The sequence below is a fragment of the Papio anubis genome, chromosome 17 (genome assembly GCF_008728515.1).
Source record: "Papio anubis isolate 15944 chromosome 17, Panubis1.0, whole genome shotgun sequence".
NCBI classification, from domain to species: domain Eukaryota; kingdom Metazoa; phylum Chordata; class Mammalia; order Primates; family Cercopithecidae; genus Papio; species Papio anubis.
Window position 1 is genome coordinate 15259473 of NC_044992.1, and position 20189 is coordinate 15279661.

General features: G+C 36.2%; 1 protein-coding gene across 1 annotated transcript in view; it reads left to right on the forward strand.

Moving 5' to 3' along the window:
- The window catches only part of LOC101025815 (coiled-coil domain-containing protein 144A), a 77180-nt gene that overhangs the window by 8371 nt on the left and 48620 nt on the right, over window positions 1–20189 (forward strand). Inside the window, exons 3-7 of the mRNA XM_009189728.4 lie at window positions 2994–3242; window positions 4543–4676; window positions 6703–6839; window positions 15038–15071; window positions 15354–15495. Of these exons, the coding sequence (XP_009187992.2) occupies window positions 2994–3242; window positions 4543–4676; window positions 6703–6839; window positions 15038–15071; window positions 15354–15495 (696 nt within the window). The remainder of the gene's footprint in view (window positions 1–2993; window positions 3243–4542; window positions 4677–6702; window positions 6840–15037; window positions 15072–15353; window positions 15496–20189) is intronic.

Consider the following 20189-nt stretch of genomic DNA (forward strand, 5'->3'; position numbering starts at 1 on the left):
CCCCATGACCCCTGACATATGAACAGCCTCCCTCATTATCAGTAACCCCATCAGAGTTCATCAGAGTTAGAGTTGAGGAATCTACCTTGACAGACACATCACCCCCAAGATCCATAGTTTACATTAGGGTTCACTCTTGGTGTTGTACATTCTATGGTGCTGGACAAATGTGTAATGGCATGTATACACCCTTGTAGTGTCATAGACAAAATAGTTTCACTGCCCTAAATATCCTCTATCCTTCACCTCTATCCTTTATCATCTTTTCCTCTCCACTGGCTTCTAGCAACCATTGGTCTTTTTGGTGTCTCCATAGTTTTGCTTTTTCCAGACCAGTCATATAGTTGGAATAAAACAGTGGTGGATATCTTTTTGAATATTTAAACAATAAAGTTCCATGGTAATTTGATTCTGTCATTTTAGATGTTCTTTGTCCTTGCCTTTGTTTTCCTCATGTTTTGTTCATCGGAATAGGATCTGATGGCATATGACCTGACATGCCGAGAAAGCGTGGTTTCTGTAGACATTTGCCATGTAATGGGGAGGGTGGGGGAAAATGGCATCATGCAGTACTGCAGAGCACTAACTGGACCATCGTGCTCTAGGAGATGGGTCCAGATAGACTCTAGCAATGGGACGGGATAATCTCAAGAGCTGGACTTTATAAAACTGGAATCACAAAGTCTTGCATACTTAACTTGCACTTAAAAAGAAAATCAGGCAGTGAACACTACAGGTGAATAAATATATTCCTCTCTGGTTGTCTTCCTTTTAGGGATGAGCTTGAAAATAGTCTATATTATTATAATATGGCTCATCTACAACTAGATGCTCTGTCATAGGAAATACCAGTGTTTTTCTTTACAAGAAGTGAAAAATAATTTTGTTTTCACCAGAGAGAGTAACAACTGTTGGCACATTCTGGCAGCTTGAGTGAGCTGATAGTTCTGTTCATATATATTTTTCATATCAGGTAGTTCTCCCTGGCAACCTGCCACCACCATGGCAGTGTTTCTTCTTAAGCTTCTCTCTGAATGAATGGTACAGCTCAGAGTGAATAAGCTCTTTAAGGGAGTGATCTTTCCAGTGGTTCTTTCCATGGGAGGTAAAATGGGAGGTGAATTTGAGCCTTGTTTGTGCTAGAGAAAATAGCTAGAACTAAGTAAACATAACCAGCATCTGCCCCAGAAGAGGAGTAGTGAGAGTGAGTACATTGGTCTCCCTTGAGCTCTTCTCCACTGGCAGCTGAAAAGCCTTTGCAAAGATCCTTGTCCCTGATCTCTTCCCTATGTTTTGCCATATAACATAGCACAGTACCCATAGACCTACACAACAAAATGTACAGTTTTCCCTGCTTATCCATGGGCGATATGTTCCAAGACCCCCCAGTGAATGCCTGGAACTGTGGATAGTACTGAACCCTAGATATGCAATGTCAGGATAGAAGGAAGAGAATAAGAGTAAAAGGGGGAATAAAGAATGTGGAAGGCAGAGAGTATAAGGAGTAAATGAAGGGAAAAGAAGCAGGTGGATATGATGGAGGGTGGTGAAATGAGATAATACTTCAAAAAAAGGAAGTATTTTATATGATTAAATATTATTGCCTAGAGGTAACCGACACCCGGAATTAAGCATTTATCATGTACATTCCCTTTTAAAACATTTTGTTACATATGTGTATGATCATAAATAATATGTAGAATTTGTTTTCTCGTCCTAAAATTGTATATAAATTGTTGTACACTCTACATATTTTGCAACTTTCTTTTATCTGGTCACATTACATTTTTGAGGTCAGTCCTTATTGACACAGGAAGCTCTGGTTTTCTATCAAATGACTGGATCTCAATTAAACTCTCTTCATAATGATAAATAAATAATTAAAATAAATAAAAATGATTGTAGATTCCAAAGAGCTTTTATTTAAGTCGGTTGTATCTTTTGGTATTTACTATTTTAGAAACAAAAACTAAAATATTTGAAAAACAAGCATGCACAGCCATACATTCCAATAGCCTTTAGAACTATGACCCAGTCACCATTAGAGCTATGATGTTATGACACACCATGTCATGAAAAGCTCCACTGTACACTTGAAAGAGAACGAGAGTGAAGATGGCAAGTAACATTTTGTATTATTTGACGTCTTGGCCCCCCTGCCCGGACCTGAAACTCCAGAGATCCTCAGATCATAATTTAGAGCCAACATTTTAACCCACATATGTGGTTGTGAATAAATGTGCCCTTTATGATGAAATGGACTTCAAAGTTTCACTTCTGTGTTTTTGGCTTTTTTCTTTCACTTGTCTTAAAAAATTTAAATCCCAGCAATTTTGTTTATATAGGAAAAAGGAAAATAGTTTTGTTACGTATTCCTTTCCTGTTTCGTGGCACTGTGTGCTCTTTGGATCTAGTGTGATCCTAGACTACTCCTGTTTTTATATGGGAACAGTTAGGGCCCTTATGGCTGTCATTTTGCAAATAAATGTATGAAGTTTATCCAAGTATTTGAAAGTAAATTCTGAAGATAGTGGGGCATTGAGGAAAGACCATCTCATTATAATTAAAATAGTTTTCAAAGTATATTTATTATGAATTTTTGTAAATCCTGTGTCTCTACAATACATACACACAATGCTGTCATGTATATTTAAGCTTAAAATGGTTACACATAAATTCTGTTTATAAAAAATTTATATCCATGAAGATTCTTAACAGAAAGAAAAATATGTAATAGAGACTGCTGAGTGAATAAAAGTAAGTAATAGTAAACAGTAAAAATGTAGAAAAGTGAGAGATGATAGTTAATTAAACTTACCTGAATGAATTGCAAGCATAGGACATGTAAAATATAATAAGCCTGAATGTGTAGAGTGTTTTGGGAGAGAGCAGGACGAAGGACTGTTTCTGTGAAGAAAGCATGTATACAAGTTAGTCAGATTATTGTGTTATTTACATCCTAAAAATGAAAACTTCATTTTTGGATTTTTCAGATTGGCATCCTACTAATTTGACCCTTAGTGACAAGGCTTGTCAGAGATCCAAGATTCTGAACGTTGATGATAAATGTCCATCTGTATCACCATCAATGCCTGAAAATCAGTCAGCAACCAAAGAACTGGGACAGATGAACTTAGCAGAACGAGAAAAGATGAACATTGGAGTTATACTTCTCTCAGAGAATGATACTCTCCGTGACCTGTGCCAATCACAGCTACCAGAAAACAAAGAGAGCAAAGACGGTAACAAAGAAGCATAGAGAATTCAGTCCTAGAGTGCCTCTGCTTGCCTGCATACTGTTATAGTTCTGACTTAAAAAAACTTTTTCTGGTAGAATGTGCTTTGTGTTTACTCACCTTTTGCACCAAACAGAATACCTTTTGGCAGGATATTTGTATTCTTCCTTTAACCAAAGCAACATCTAGGTAATGGAGAATTAGGGGAAAGCATGATTTTCTTTAGGAAGTAGGATTATATTTAGAATGTAGGGACTAAGTATGGTTAGGGACTAATGTGAGATTTTATTTAGGATAACTCAGTAGAGACCTAAAGATTGCTGACTCAAACACAATGTGGTTTCTTTGCTTTATTTTTACAGCTCTGAATTCACAGCTGTTAGTTATAACTATATGCACTATAACTTAAAAGGCACCTTCCCATGCCTGTAATCTCAGCACTTTAGGAGGCCGAGGCGGGTGGATCACGAGGTCAGAAGTTTGAGACCAGCCTGGCCAATATGGTGAAATCCCATCTCTACTAAAAATACAAAAAAAAAAACAAACCAACCGGGCGTGGTGATGCATGCCTGTAATCCCACCTACTCAGGAGGCTGAAGCAGGAGAATCACTTGAACCCAGGAGGTGGAGGTTGCAGTGAGCCGAGATTGCGCCACTGCACTCCAGCCTGGGCAATAGAGGGAGACCTCATCTCAAAAAACAAAAAGCAAAAAAACCTTCCAAAAGCAAATATTAAGTACTTCCTATCATTTCTATAACTTTGTGTATTATAGAATTAACTTTCCAAGTCAGTAATTAATGAGACTCATTAAGAATTTGCTGCATAGTATCTCCTTGACTGTGTCCACATGAGCTACCACCTTGCGTTAATAAATGTGTTCACTAGGGATGTTGGTTTTGGCATTGACAGTGTTTTATCACCAGTGCAAATAAGACCAGGGACCACTCTTAAGAACATTAGTGTCCATGCATTTAAAATTATACATAAGGCTTTCATAATGTAACTTCTGCTCTGCTCTCCATCTTTAGCCCTTTCCACCGTGTGCCCTTTCTCTGGCCTTACTGAACTGCTGGTCCTGTCCTGCTGACCCATCCCTCGATTGTAGGCAAATACATATACTCTTTCAGGCCTCTCTCTGCCTTTTGTTGCTGCCTGTCATGCTCTCACTCTTTCCTGTCCCCTACCCCTTCTAAGAGTTTGATTTGCAAATGACAAAAAATATGAACCAAAATAGTGACAGTTGCAGTACAAATAACTATAAAAGCCTGAAACCTAAATTAGAAAATCTGAGTTCTTTACCACCAGATTCTGACAGAACATCAGAAGTATATCTACATGAGGAATTACAGCAAGACATGCAAAAGTTTAAGAATGAGGTCGACACATTAGAAGAAGGGTTCCTGGCTTTGAAGAAAGAAAACGTTCAGCTTCAGAAAGCGGTAGGGTTTTACTTGCTGCCACTCTTTGTTTTTTCTCTATTAATTATCTGGTCCATTCTGATTTTCAACTTAGGAAAAGTACATGAAAAGCATACAGTTTGGTTGTCCAAATCTGGAATTGTGTGTAGAAACAGATGATTTCTAAGTAATAGGAGTTTAGGAAAACTTTCTCATAATCTTTGTTTCTTAATTGACCTAAGTCTCTCTGTCAGTCTTCCAAGTGGCGTATGGATTGTGAAACTCATTTAGCCATATATCATATGACCTTCAGAACCAGGAGAAGCATCAAGAAAATCGCTAAAGAAAATGTGAGGAGCTTGAGGGCTTTTTCCTTTTACTGACTTAAAGATGAGTTGTGTCTAACAATAAGATGGGAATACAGTAGAAAGGAAGCAATGACTAAGAAGAGATATAAAAATGTATCTGGCAGGCATGGTGGCAAACACCTGTAGTCTCAGCTACTCGGGAGCCTGAAGCAGGAGGATCGCTTGAGGCCAGGCGTTCTGGGCCATAGTGTGCTATGCCGATCAGGTGTTCACACTAAGTTCAGCATCAATATGGTGACCTCCTGGGAGCGGGGCACCACCAGATTGGCTAAGGAAGGGTGAACTGGCCCAGGTCGGAAATGGAGCAAGTCATAAGTAATTCCCGTGCTGATCAGTAGTGGGATCGTGCCTGTGAATAGCTACTGCATTCCAGCCTGGGCAACATAGTGAGACCTCATCTCTTAGAAAAGAAAAAAAAAAGTATCCAGCCCTGAGAGCTGCAGCAAATATTCCTGGCCAATGAATCTGTTTATTGTGCTTTTCAGGTTTATCTGTTTAACTCAAACTGTTGGAACTTACAATTCCATCATGACCACTTTAAATATTTTTCAACAACAAGTGTATACACTTTAATATATTTGTTAATATAACCACTCTCCACTGTTTTTGTTGAATCAGACTTTTGTGTTATGTTGTTTAACAAAGTACAGTAAGTTTTGGCATACATATTTTTTCCATATAAGTAGCATAAATGCTTAGCCAAAAACTTAGTATATGATGCCAAAGTAGAAAGCTGAATCTTCTACATTGATTAGGGCAGGCCTCCCACCCTCCGCTAAGGCATTAAATTATTTTGCCCAAGTCACACTTTTAACCTATCTGATTAATTTGCTGAGTTTGTCTGATTCAGCATTATGGAGTTGTATTGTCTCTTTTGGCGCCACAAAATTCTAGGTAATGGCACTTAGGGGCTTTGGATCAATCATTTTAATCATTTTTGGCGTTAGCCCAGTTATCAATAGACAGTAGGCTAAAGTAGACTCTTACACTGTATATCCCCCAGCTATAAACTTTTATGGCTATTGAACGTGAAATTTGGGAAGCATCCCATTTCCAGAATTCCACCCTAGCTCAGCAGTTTCACTCTGCTTTTTGTGTTGTGGCAGACTTGTATTTCAGTAAGCCCCTTCACCTTTTTGATATCCCAGGATTCACATGAAAAAAAAAAAAAAAAAAAAGACAAAAGTTAGTGGGAGAAAAGAATAACTTAGTGCAGAAAAGGGAAGCTTCCTTTCTGTTCCTGAAGCCCCACAGTGTTGTATCTTCTCAATCTGGCTGTTTAATATGAAAGCCAAGTGGCAAAAAGACAGAAGAAGACATGCTTTGTGTCTTTGTCTTCTTATTTCTGTGTTTGTGCCAGTCAAATTAGGTAAAAATTCATAACACATAGTGACAGGTGGTTGGGAATGAAAGCACAAAATTAAGGAGGGCCCTTGTTGAAATTTTGGAAAATTCTGTCTCATTCATTGAAACAGAAATGAAGCTAACTTTACAAAAATGTTGATGATAAACTTAAAATAATTATAATTATATGATGATAGTTCCAGATGTGATAAAATTAAAGTAAGCACCAAATATTTTAATGACTAAAATTATGATATTAAACTGAGTCGAGCGATGAAATCAATGAAAGCAGAAAGAAGTTCTTTGTATTGAATAAAGCAATAACAATCATCCTTAACATCAAACTCTTACTCAAGGTTGAAGAAGAAATAGAGAAGCACAGAAGTAATAGAACAGAAATAACAGGAACCCTAACTGATGGTGCTACTGTTGGCAGTGATGATGATGGACTAAATCAGCAGATTCCTAGGAAGGAGAATGGAGAGCATGACAGGTAAGTGTACAGCAACGTTTAACAGGAGACAATTGGCCAGGCACGGTGGCTCACGCCCGTAATCCAGCACTTTGGGAGGCCAAGGCAGGTGAATCACCTGAGGTCGAGAGTTCAAGACCAGCCTGATCAACATGGAGAAACCCTGTGTCTACTAAAACTACTGAATTAGCCAGGTGTAGTGGTGCATTCCTGTAATCCCAGTTACTCAGGAGGCTGAGGCAAGAGAATCGCTTGAACCCGGGAGGTGGAGATTGTGGGAGGCAGAGTTTGCGGTGAGCCGTGATCATGCCATTGCACTCCAGCCTGGGCAACAAGAGTGAAACTCCATCTCAAAAAAAAAAAAAAAAAAAAAAAACCAACCAGAAACAGAAACAAAAAACAGGAGACAATTATGTGCTATGAAATGAATTCTAATTTGGGCTAATATTCATGATGAACAAATTTTATACTTTTACTAGGATATTCAGCCTTCCTTGGTTATCAGAAAAATGCAAACTAACAATGAGATACCATGTTTTCCAATCATATTGATATTTTATTTAATAAATAGGAAGTATTGGCAAATGTAAAGAAAAAGGCATTTTTATACACTGCTGTTAAATGAAATTGATGAATCCTTTTTGCAGGGTAGTTTAGTAGCATGTATCAAAATTTCAAATACGTCACTTCTTTAACCTAACAACTTCACTTTTGGGATGCGATCCTACAGGAAAATATGACTTGTGTAAACACATACACATATGTGTTAAAGACATTACATGTAGTATATAACATACAATAGGCTAATAGGTTAAATATATATAATATTAAATATATATGATATATTTATGTTAAGGATATTTACATATGTTACATATATACTTATGTATAAGGATATTTATTATAGCATTATAATATCAAAAAGTTGGAGATAGTCGAAATCCTTAGCAATAAGGAAATAGTACAATTGTCATACCCAGAAAATAATGTAGTATGCAATCATTTTAATAAAAGAAGTTGTTAGACTTGGAGTGTACTTATTGTTTCACAATTAAAGTCTATTTAAAGGCTTTGGTTTAATGACACATCTTAAGCCAGTTTTGTTGGAATTCTCATAATATCTACTGAGTTACAAAAGGAAGCTAGCTACATGCTACATTGACACTGTACCTTGTTAGCAACATAATTCTAGTTATTAAATTTTTGTTTTTTGTTCTCAATGCGTGAGTGCTGAAATACCAGATCCTCAAATTAATCTGAATATTGCCAAGGGATTGCACATGGGGATTCATATTCCGTATAAGCATTTCAATATACTGGGTAAGACTTGCTAAAATACAACAGAGGATCTTAGATCTACTGAACTAAGAATTGGACAGCTCTTTTTGTAAAGAGTCAGTTAGCAAATATTTTAGGCCTTGTGAATTATAAAGGGAATAAGTGTGGCTGTATTTCAAGGAAATTTCCTTATGAAAACAGGCAGTGGGCTGGATTTGGTCCACAGGCACCAATTTGCTGATCCTTGGGCTAAAACCAATGTGCTGTTATGCAGTGAATCCTCTTTTTAAAGGTACCCTACATGCATGCCATTATCCTTCCTTTTAAAAGATAATGTATTCCAGTAGGAAACACACCATATTTTTCAACAGTAGCTTCATATAATTTCGACAAATTTGATTTACAAAATAAGATTATTTTCTGCACATGTCCCCTTTCATTCTTGTTATAGAATTCCATATTTTGACTATTACTTTGTATATTTGATGAGTATAAAATATTCTAGAGTTAGATGATTTTTATCAAGCAAGAAATACTTCTCCTGAAACTGTTAGTCTTCCTTGGTCTTTATATATAAGCATGAGCAAATGATAATCAGCTTATATAATCTAGAAATGTTCAAGAGGTCTTTTGGTTTTATAAGTTAATGAATTTTTTATTTAATACCTTCATCTGGCATTTCAAAAATGCCATATAGATATGATTTAATAAAACTTTTAAAAGGTAAAAATATAGTATATAGTTATATAAGAATTGAAAAATACAGCTAAACAAGAAGAAAATTAGATCATCAACGTCATGCCCCTAGGTATGTTGGCCTTGAAAGAATGGTTTATACTCATGGATTCAGATTTCCTGTCTATTCACTCTTGAGCTGACACCAGTAATTTTCACTCCCACCACTCTTCCAAGATTGTTGTTCTCAAGTTTACCACTGATTTGTAAATCTAGACATTGTTTCTTAGACCTCATTTTATTTAACCTGTCAGCAATATTGGACCCAATGGAAAACTCTCTCCTCCATAACAGTATCTTCACTTGGCTTTCAGGATCTCACTCACTCACCTGGCTTTTCTTCCTGCCTTTCTAGTTCATCTGTCATAGTCTGTTTTGCTTTCTTCTCATATCCCACCTTTTACACATGGTATGTCCCAGGATGCAGTCCTCAATCTTCTTTCTCATGACTTTTATTACCTTGTGTGTGCTAATGATTTCCAAACACATGTCTGCAGCCTAGATCTCTCTCCTTAATTCCAGACTTCTATGCCAACCTGCCTACTTGACATCTCTGTTTGATTGGTCATGAACTGTTAGGTATCACAAACTTACCAGGTCCAAGATTGGGATACCGATATTCTTTCTCATACCTACCCCTCTCATAGTCTTTCCTACTTGCATTTATGGCAACTCTTACAGTTGCTCTGCTAGAGACTAAGGTGTCATCCTTGACTCACCTCTCTCTCTGACACCTCACATCTAGTCTGTCAGCAGATCTTGTCAGGAGTACCTGAAGAATATATCCAGAAGCCAGTCATATCTTCCATTTCCAAGCCACCACCATCCGCTGTCTAGATGCGTGTAATAGACTGTTAATTGGTCTGTTTTTGTTTTGTTTCGTTTTGTTTTTTTAAAGAAACTTCTTTTCATTAATCCTTAACTCAGTGGCCGTATTTAAAACATAAGTCAGATGAATGTCATTCCTCTGCTCAGACCATCTAATTGCCTCCCATTTCATTCTGAGTATGTGTCAGGGTTCCTCCTCATACCTAGAAGGCAACACATGATATGCCCTGTTCTCTCTCTCACTTAAACTTCTGTTTCTTATTCCCTTTGCTCTCACTGAACTTCTTGCTCTTCCTTTTCTATCACTATTGCATAAATACTCCAGGCAGACCTCTGACTGGGCAGTTCCCTCTGTCTGGGATGCCTTTTCCTCAGCTAGCCTCCTGGCTTTCTCTTTGCATTCCTTCAGTTCTTTACTTCAAAGCCCCTTTCTCAGTAAGGACTTTTCTGGCTATCCTAGAATTCCCACCACCCCTCCTCTCAAACCTGTAAACATTTCATTTTCCTGCTTTAGTTTTTCTCCTCTAACACTGTATATTTTGCCTAATCTATCTACTGTTATGGTGTTTATTTCACTCCCATGAGTAGGATTTTTGTGTGTCTAGAAAAGAGCCTAGCTTGCAATAAGTAGCTACTCAATAAATACTTATTAAATGAGCAAGTGGAGTTTACCCTTCCGTGTATTGTTTTAAGCATTAGACTGATTCACATGTGAAAAAAAAGAAAAAAAAAAAAAGGTTTGACACAGGCTCATTCTAACACCTTTGCCTGGCAATTATATGCATTTTTGGATTTTTTGACTCTTTGTAATAAGCTACATTGTTTATATTAATAGTTTTCTAATTCCATTAGAGAGAAAAGCTCAATATTGTGGTTACTCACTATTCTTTTACTAATAATCATGATAATTTTACTTATGATAAAATGGATCAAAGGAATTACATACTTCATTGGTAATTTATAAAGAAAATTAAAATATAAGGGTGGTAAATTTAATGGACTTAAAAGTTGTTTCCAAGTGATTACGAACCTTCAGTACTTGAAGTTAGAAGACCAAGTTGGAATGTATTGTTTTCTGTAAGAGAGCTATGCTGATCAGGCACTCTGTATTCTGACAGAGCAGCTGTTGATCTTACATAGGGTTGTGGGAGGAGCAGGCTTGAAGGATTGGCAGACTCTCAGCGGCATAAGAGGGTTGACATCATCTGGAGAAACATGGCTGTCCAAGCAAGGCTGCTGTGGGTTGGTTAATACTCCCAGGCTTGTGGATTGGAGTGAGTTTGTGTTTGATTGGCTGTCTTTCAGAAGCAAGTGGCCCACATTGATATTGGTTGGTGAGAGAGGCCAATGGTCACTGATTGATTGACTGTATTTACAACTGGCTGTGGGTGGTTGCTTGTTACTACCATGGCTACAGGTCAGTTCTTTCCTCAGTTTGAGGCAACTTTAAACTGCAGTTTTCTGTTTAAAAGTTGCCTTCCATCAACTATGTTTAAAATGAAAATGATTTCATATTCCAGAACTATGGACTTAATTTGGAAGTGTGGGTCAAGAGGAATTGTTTAATAATTGCTCTAAGGAGGATCTCTTTTTTTGATGCTTAGTCTTAACCAGAAGAATTCTCTACATAGTTAAAAAACAAACAAACAAACAAAAAGCAATTACTAGTTTTGTTTCAGTTTTTGGTATTTTCAGAGACTTCTGCTAAACTCCTAACATAATCTCCAGTGGGAAATGTTTGTCTCTTTGTTAATGTATGTAGTTATATGATAGTGATACTCTTTTTTTTTTTTATTCCTTAATCTTGTTTTTTGGTTCACTTTCTGTTCCATGCAATGATAGTGACATAATGTGTGTTTACTTCATAAAAAAGTAATTACAATTTTCTACTGGCAAATTCAACTTTTTATATTAAGACTAAATACTAGACTAAACATGTAGGAAATTTACCAAATTATTTTATTTTCAAACAAACTTATATAACTAATCAGAATATTGCTATTTTTGAACTATATATAATGATTATAATGACATTTAGGAATTTTAACAATAACATTTTTTTCTTCCCAAGACATTTTCCTGATTTCTTCTTTCATGTAATATGTGCCTGTTATTTTTAAAACTTTGTTTAATCTGTTTAAACATTATTATATTTAAAAACAAAACCCAAAACATAGCACAGATCTAAATATGAGTTTCATGTGTAAGAGTCATTGCCTGTGTGCAGTGGAATCCAGCTGTTTTTTGTTTTTGTTTTTTTTTTTCTTTTTTCTTTGTGACAGAGTCTTACTCTGTCACCAGGCTGGAGTACAGTGGCGATCTCAGCTCACTGCAACCTTCAGCTCTCGGGTTCAAGAGATTCTTCTGCCTCAGCCTCCCGAGTAGCTGGGACTATAGGCGCGCCACCACACCCAGCTAATTTTTGTATTTTTAGTAGAGACAGGGTTTCACCATGTTGGCCAGGATGGTCTTGATCTGTTGACCTCATGATCCACCTGCCTCGGCCTCCCAAAGTGCTGGGATTACAGGCATGAGCCACCGCGCCCGGCTGACTCCAGCTTTTTAGTGTAGCATTCATCTTCCATTCTTATTTTCCTTGTGTTTTACATTTTTCCATTCAAGTTCCTAGGAAACACCTAGATTCCATGGAACTAATCTTTGTGCCCTCATTCCATTCTCCAAGTGGAGTAGTTTTCTCTGTTTTTCTCTGGTGAGCTCCTCTTATATTTTGCCTCTTCTGTAGTGCCTTTCTTGTGCTAAAATATAGCTTTTCATATATCAGCTCTTAAACTACACATTGTATCATAATTGCATATTACCTGGTTTTTGAGGCAGGAAATATATATTTCTTTATATGTTGTTGATAATTCATAACTGTGTTTTTTAAATTAATGAATTGAGATGGGAAAGAGTTGGAATTTTACAAAATTGTTTTTTATTTGTTATCAGTAGAATTATTGTAAAACATTGGCTTTTTATAGATTTTTTAAAGTTATGGTTCTGCGTTACATATGAAGGAAGTAAAGAAAAATGAAAATAAAAAATGGACTTCAAAATAATCTGTGATTACACCAAAGTTTGAGAAGGCTAATTTAATAACTCGTGGTCTGCTACAGGGAGATGATGACAGCTGTTTAAGTGAAATAGATTAGGTTGAAAGAAGCTAAAATGTAAAAATTCTTTATTTCTCTGAGAAGGAATATTCGCAGTGGTTACTTTTTCTGGAAATAGAAAATAGTGTAGTCTGCCAAAGCTAGAGAATACTCAACTATATCAACACTGAAAGACCGATTATGATGAGGGCTGGTGACTTTGACAAGGAGCAGTTTGAATAAATAATTGCCATGGAACCCTGACTGTAGTGGATAAGCATAGACACCCCTTGAGGGAACCATTACTGGGAAAGGCAATAGAGAAATGAGTGATAACTGAAGAAGAATGTGGGATTCAAGGGAATTTTCTTTCTTTTTTATTTTAAAATAGAAGCTTTTAGAGTACGTTTGTATGCTGCTGGGAATGATAGGGACAAGGAGAATATGTTTATGAGATTTAATTTTGTTTGTATGTCTAAGTGTTTGAAAGCTCGATTCATTATCTTTTGTAGATGTTTAGCAAACTAATTGTCCTTAAAGTGTTTATTCATATAGAGTTTTATGGTAAGAGTTTGTTCCTTCAGCATTAGTTCAGAAATGTAACATATTAGCGTATTAGTTCAGAAATGTAACATATTAGTGTAACTGAACATGTAAATGGTGACCTAAAATTTAAATTATCATATGCAGATTTTTTAAAATTGTGAAATAATAAACATGCAAACACTTAGGCCATATTGAATAGAATTTAAACATCCCTGATGAATAGGTATGATCTGCTAAGGTACTCTAAAATGTCAGGAATATCAACTTTATAGTTGTTTAGATTCTGAGGAGAAAGGGAGGGTTTTGTTCAAGTACTTTAGAAAAGCTAACTGTTGACAATCTATCACAGATTATTACTTCTGGATTATAAAGTGATTTTTTTTGTGTGTGTGTGTGTGACAAAGTCTTGCTCTGTCACCCAGGCTAGAGTGCAGTGGCACGATCTCAGCTCACTGCAACCTCCGCTTCCCGGGTTCAAGTGATTCTCCTGTCTCAGCCTCCTGAGTAGCTGGGATTACGGGCGCCCACCACCGCACCCAGCTAATTTTTGTTTTTTTAGTAGAGACAGGGTTTCACCATCTTGGGCAGGCTGGTCTTGAACTCCTGACCTCGTGATCCACCCACCTCGGCCTCCCAAAGTGCTGAGATTACAGGCATGAGCCACTGCACCTGGCCTATAAAGTTTTTTTAAAAAATATTTAATCAAGTTGACCTACAATGGATTATAAAGTTCTAAATTATCAAAACCATGTTCCCCTGGACCAACATTGCCATCGCATGTATTGTGTGCTCAATGAGTATTTATTTGTTGAATGCATGAATGAATGGGTGAATACATGAATGAACACCTGTTGATGGATTTCATTAAAAATACTTTTTAGTTTTTTGAAAATAGGTTTCTGAACTTGCCTCTGTATGAAGTTTTTTTATTAGAAAAAATTGCAAGATTCTGAAGTTATTATTTACAGTTGTGGTCAGAAATGGAACGACAATATGGGTTCGTCTGCTATTGTCTCTCTTTAAAACACTTGCAAATAAATGTTCCCTTCACAGCATATCATGAAACACATGTTTTTGAGGCGGAATTGTTGGGTTTGAGTTCTGGGTCTGCTACTGGCCAGCTGTATGGGCTGAGGAAAGTCACTTGGCCCTTCTGTGCCTATTTTCTTTCTTTATAAAATTCTTAGTATGTTACTGACCTCACAGAATTGTTATGAGGATTATATGAGTTTGACACATGGACAGTGCTCAGAATGATGAATAGTATCTGCATAGTAAGTCAAGAAAAAGCTAACTAATATCATCATTAAAAATGAGTTTTCCCTATGTAAGAATGTGAGCAATATTTTCCAAATAGGTTTTAGTGCCCGTAAAAGCTTGTTTTTATTGAAAAGGACAACAATGAGACCTGGTATATTTATTTTTATCACATAATGCAGGTAACATGTTTTTTTTCTTTTGGTTTTACTATGAGAAATCTTGACCTAAATTTAATTCTTTGTAATTATATTAGTAGTAGTAAATTTCTTTACCCCTTAATGTTGCTGCTTCTGTTTATAGTTTAATGTCCATTGTAGAAAATTACTGCATTTTACATCACCTGTAAAAAAATTACCTGTGCACTTGATGAATAGAAGTAACACAAATGCAGATATTTTATATGATAAAACAGTAGTATTAGATATTCTTTGTATTTTACATCTTTGCTACTTTTCTAAAAGGAATTGTTTCTTTTTTCAGGTCTGCAGATAAAACATCTAATGAAAATAACAAGGTATTGTAAAAAAGTAAATGATCTAAAATACTATTTTTAAAAAACATATTCTAAAAGGTAAAATAAAAAAACAATGTTTTGTTGTAAAGCTGTTTGGTTAGAAAAAGTGATTAAGAAACAGTAGCCATTGATAACAGTACCTTTTAAGAACATTCTGTTGCTTTAAGAAGTACCTGTGGTTTTGCTCATACAAAAAAAAATGGAGAAATACCACTTATGTACATTTAGTATATGCTATAAATCTTACGAGGACATTTTGAAACAGTATTATTTATCTTATAGGTCAAAAACCAAATACATCCTGGGGCTGACTTTGCTGACTCAGTGGAGCCATCTGAAACAGCCTCAGAGGATTGTGAGTTGTCTCATTCTGTTTATGAGAACTTTCTGTTGCTGATGGAACAACTTAGAATGGAGTGTAAAGGTAGGACCATCGCATAAATGCAAGGCCTTTTGATGTATCCTGCAGTAATGTGTGTATACATTGCTGAGAACTGACCTATGATAGTGAAGCTCATCTCAGAAATATGCTCAGTGTTAAAATAGAGAACTAATTTATACTGTACACCAAAGAGCTATGGTAACTCCACTGTACTTTGCTCAGTGTGAATGGCACTCCCAGTCTTTTTGTTGACTGTTTCTCTCCTATTCCTTACCCCCAATGTCAGGTTACCATATTCTTCTCTACCTGGAATGCTGTGAGAATCTTAGGAACTTAGGAATCTTAGAACTGTTTTCCCGAATACCCCACTTCCTAAAACCATGGTCTACTGTGCAATCATAATGATAAATTTTTTAAAATTTGGATCTGATCATGTTACTCCTTTGCTTGTAACTCAGCTACTACTTCTCATTGCTATAAGGTTAGAAATCTGAATTCTCTAGCTTTACCCTGCATCGTTTTTACTCTTCTCTTTCTCTGTGTCCCACCCAGAGTCTTAGATGTTTGTTCCAGCGGTTGATAGCTTCAGTGAGGTATAATTGATATAAGATAGATTGCATGTATATAAAATATACAATCATATGCACATTTGAAACCATCACCATAATCAAGAGAGTTAACATGTTCATCATCCATAAAAGCCTCTTCTTGTCCCTTTGTATTTCTTTATTAAGAAACTGCTAAATTGTTTTCCAAAGTATTTGTATTGATTTTCCATTCCAACCAGCGGCGTATGACATTTCTTGTTGTTCTGTATCATCACAAGCTCTTATTATTGCTGTTTTTTAATTTTGAAATTTTAGCCATTCTGATGGGTGTGCATTATGCATATCATTATGGTTTTAATATGCATTACCCTAAGGACTAATAATGTTGAGCACCCTGTATGTGCTTATTTGCCACCTGTGTATCTTCTTTGGTGAACTGTCTTTTCCAATCTGGGTAGCTTATGAACTTTTAAAATTGAGATTTGATTCAATCAGCTTTTTTACATACACCAAAGGTAGTCAAACCTTTTCATTTTCAAACTGTTATCTTACTAAACATAGTAAATATTTTAAACTTGTGACAAAATGGTCTCTGCCACAGCCAATCAACTCTGCCATTGTAGTATGAGGTCAGCCATAGACAATACATACGTTAAAAAAACACAGCTGCATTCCAATAAAACTTTATTTGCAAAAATAAGAAGCTGCCCTGCAGGCTGGATTTTAGCTTTCCCTATTATGTGATCATGATTGTGAATAAATACAGTTTTACTTCTTCCTTTCAACTCAGGTAGCTTTTATTTCCTTTCCTTTCCTAACTGCACTGGCTTCAGTACAATGCTGACTAAAATAGTGAAAGGAGACATTCCTATATAGTTCCTGATCTTACAGGGAAAGCATTCAGTTTTTCTTTCTTTTTTTTTTTTTTTTTTTTTTTGAGACGGAGTCTTGCCCTGTTGCCCAGGCTGGAGTGCAGTGGCGTGATCTCGGCTCACTGCAAGCTCCACCTCCCAGGTTCGCGCCATTCTCCTGCCTCAGCCTCCTGAGTAGCTGGGATTACAGGCGCCCGCCACCACGCCCGGCTAATTTTTTGTATTGTTAGTAGAGATGGGGTTTCACCGTGTTAGCCAAGATGGTCTCGATCTCCTGACCTCATGATCCGCCCACCTCGGCCTCCCAAAGTGCTGGGGTTACAGGCGTGAGCCACCGCGCCCGGCCAGCATTCAGTTTTTCATCATGACACATGTTAGCTGTAGGTTTATCAGAGATGCTCTTTATTGTGCTGATGGCATTCCCTTGTATTCTTTGGTTACTGAGAGGGATTTTTTTTTTTTTTTAAATCAGGAATGAATGTTGTATTTTATCAAATGCCTCTATCTACTGAGATGATCATATGGTTTTTCTCTTTTAGTTTTTTAATGTGGTGAATAACTGGTATTTTAATGTCAAACCAACCCTGTATTTAGGGATAAACTCCGCTTGTTTATGATGTATTATCCTTCTAATATATCATTGGATTGGATTTGCCAAAGTTTTATTTAGAACATTTTAAAAGACTGTTTTTTAGAGTAGTTTTAGCTTCACAGCAAAATTGAGAGTAAGGCACAGAGATTATCCTTGTACTCCCTGCCCTGACACGTGCATAGCCTCCACAATTATCAATATCCTCACCAGAGTGGTACACTTGATCTCATTGATGATCCTGAATTGATAGTCACAATCACCCAAAGTCCATAGTTTATATTAGGGTTCAGTCTCGGTGTCTTACATTCTGTGAATTTGGACAAAAGTGTAAGGACATGTATTTATCATTGTAATATTATCCAAAGTAGTTTCAGAACTTTAAAACTCCTTTGTGCTTCATCTGTTCATCTTCTCCCGCCTTCCCTCCCCAGCTCCTGGCAACCACTGACTTTTTTTTACTATATCTATAGTTTTGCCTTTTCCAAAATGTCATATAGTTGGTATCAGACAGCGTGTAGCCTTTAGACTGGCATCTTTCACTTGGTAATATGGCTTTGTGGTTTCTTCACGTCTTTTCATGAGATGATAGCTCATTATCGTATGGCTGTACCAGAGGTTGTTTGCTCACCTAAAGGAGGATATCTTGGTTTCTTGAGAAATTGGTTAATTTTTTACAACCGTGTTCATGAGGGAGTTTTCTCTTTTTGTAATATCATTGTCAGATTTTGGTTCAGGGTAATGCTAGAGTGACAGAATGAGTTGTATTTCTCCTCTATTTTTTTTTTCTTTGAGGGCAGGGGGAGAGGTCATGTAAAGTTGTTATATTACTTCTTAAATATTTGGTAGAATTCACCAGCATAGCTATCTGGTACTGGAGTTTTCTTTCTAGGAAGGCTTTACTTATGCTTTATTTTCTTTTATAGATACAGGACAGTTCAGGTTATTCCTTCTTGATTGAACCTTGGTAATTTTTGTTTTTCAAGGAAAGTGTCCATTTTATGAAAGTTGTCATGTTTAGTCACATAAAGCTCACCTTATTATATTGCTATTCTTTCAGTATCTGTAGAATCTATAAAAGTATCATATTACTATGTTTCTGAAATTAGTAATTTACATCTTCTTTTTTGTTATCAACCTGGCTAGATAGAGTTTTATCACTTTTATTGACCTCCTCAAAGTGTGTGGCTTTATTGATTTTTTTTTCCTATTGTTTTTCTGTTTTATTGGTTTCATCTTTGATGTTGTGGTCTGTTAGGCCTGCTACAACAAAATACCATAGACTGGGTAGCTTATAAACAACAGAAATAGATTTCTCACAAAAGTCCAAGATCTAGGTGCTGGCAGATTTGGTGTCTGGTGAGGGACCAATTCATGGTTCATAGATCCCTTTTTTCCCCCCTGTGTCCTCACATAGCAGAACAGGTAAGTGAGCCCTCTGGGGTCTGTATGTAAGGGCACTAATCCCATTCATGAGGGCTTGGCTTCCATGAGCTAATTACCTTCACGAAGCCCCACCTTCTGATAACATCACCTCTGTGATTAAGTTTCAGCATACGAGTTCTGGGAGGATACAAATGTCAGACCATAGCAGATGTTTATTATATCATTTCGTCTGCTTGCTTTGAGTTTAATTTGTTCTTCTTTTTTAGTTTCTTCTCTTTTTTTAGTTTCTTCAGATAAAAGTCAAGACCATTGACTTGAGAGTCTTCTAATATAGACATTAAGTGGTAAAAAATTTTAAGTACTGTTGTAGCTGTGTTCCACAAATCTTGATATGTAGTATTTTCATTTTCATTCAGCTCAAAATACTCTCTGATTTCTCTTTGCATCATGTCTTTGGCCTAGGGTTATTTAGATGTGTTACTTTGTTTAAAAATATTTGAATATTTTGATGAGATACTTTGTTACTAATTTGTGATTTGATTGCCTTGTGGTCAGGGAACATACTTTGTATGACTTAAATCCTTCTGACTTAATTCTTTAATTAAGATTGATTGTAGAACCTAGAATGTGGTCTGTTTTGGTAAGTGTTCCCTGGGTACTTGAGAAGCATGGTGTTATTCCAGTCTACTCCATTCTTGCTGATTTGCTGCTCCCTTGTTTTATTACTTATTGAGTAAGTGATATTCAAATCTCAGACTGTACTTGTGAATTTGTCTATTTCTTCTATCGATTTTTGCCTCATATATTTTGAAGCTCTTATTAGGTGCACAACATTTGAGATTACATGTTCTTAACATAGCCATTTCTTCTCAGGCTTCATTTGTCAACTCTTAGCCTAGTATATCTTTTTCTGTTCTTTTGAACAATTTATGTTTTTACATTTAAAGTGCTTTTTTTTTTTTAAATAGGAAGCATGGAGTAGGTTCTTGCATTTTTATCCAGTCTGACAATCTGTCTTTTAATTGAGATTTTTAGGCCAGTTTCATTTATAATGTGCTTATTGATACAGTTAGGTTTGTCTGTCATCAAGCTGTTTGATTTCCGTTGGTCCCTGCAGTTCTTTGTTCTTTTCTTTTTCTGCCTTCTTCTCAATTAGTGCAGTAATTTTCATGATTTATTTGTATCTCCCTTTTATGGCTTATTAGCAATAACTATTTTTTTCTATCTTAGTGGTTGCACTACAATTTATAGTGTATGATTTTAACTTATCACAGTCCATCTTCAAAAAATATTATGGCATATCATTTATGGCATAAGAAAATTATGAATGAAAACCCAAAC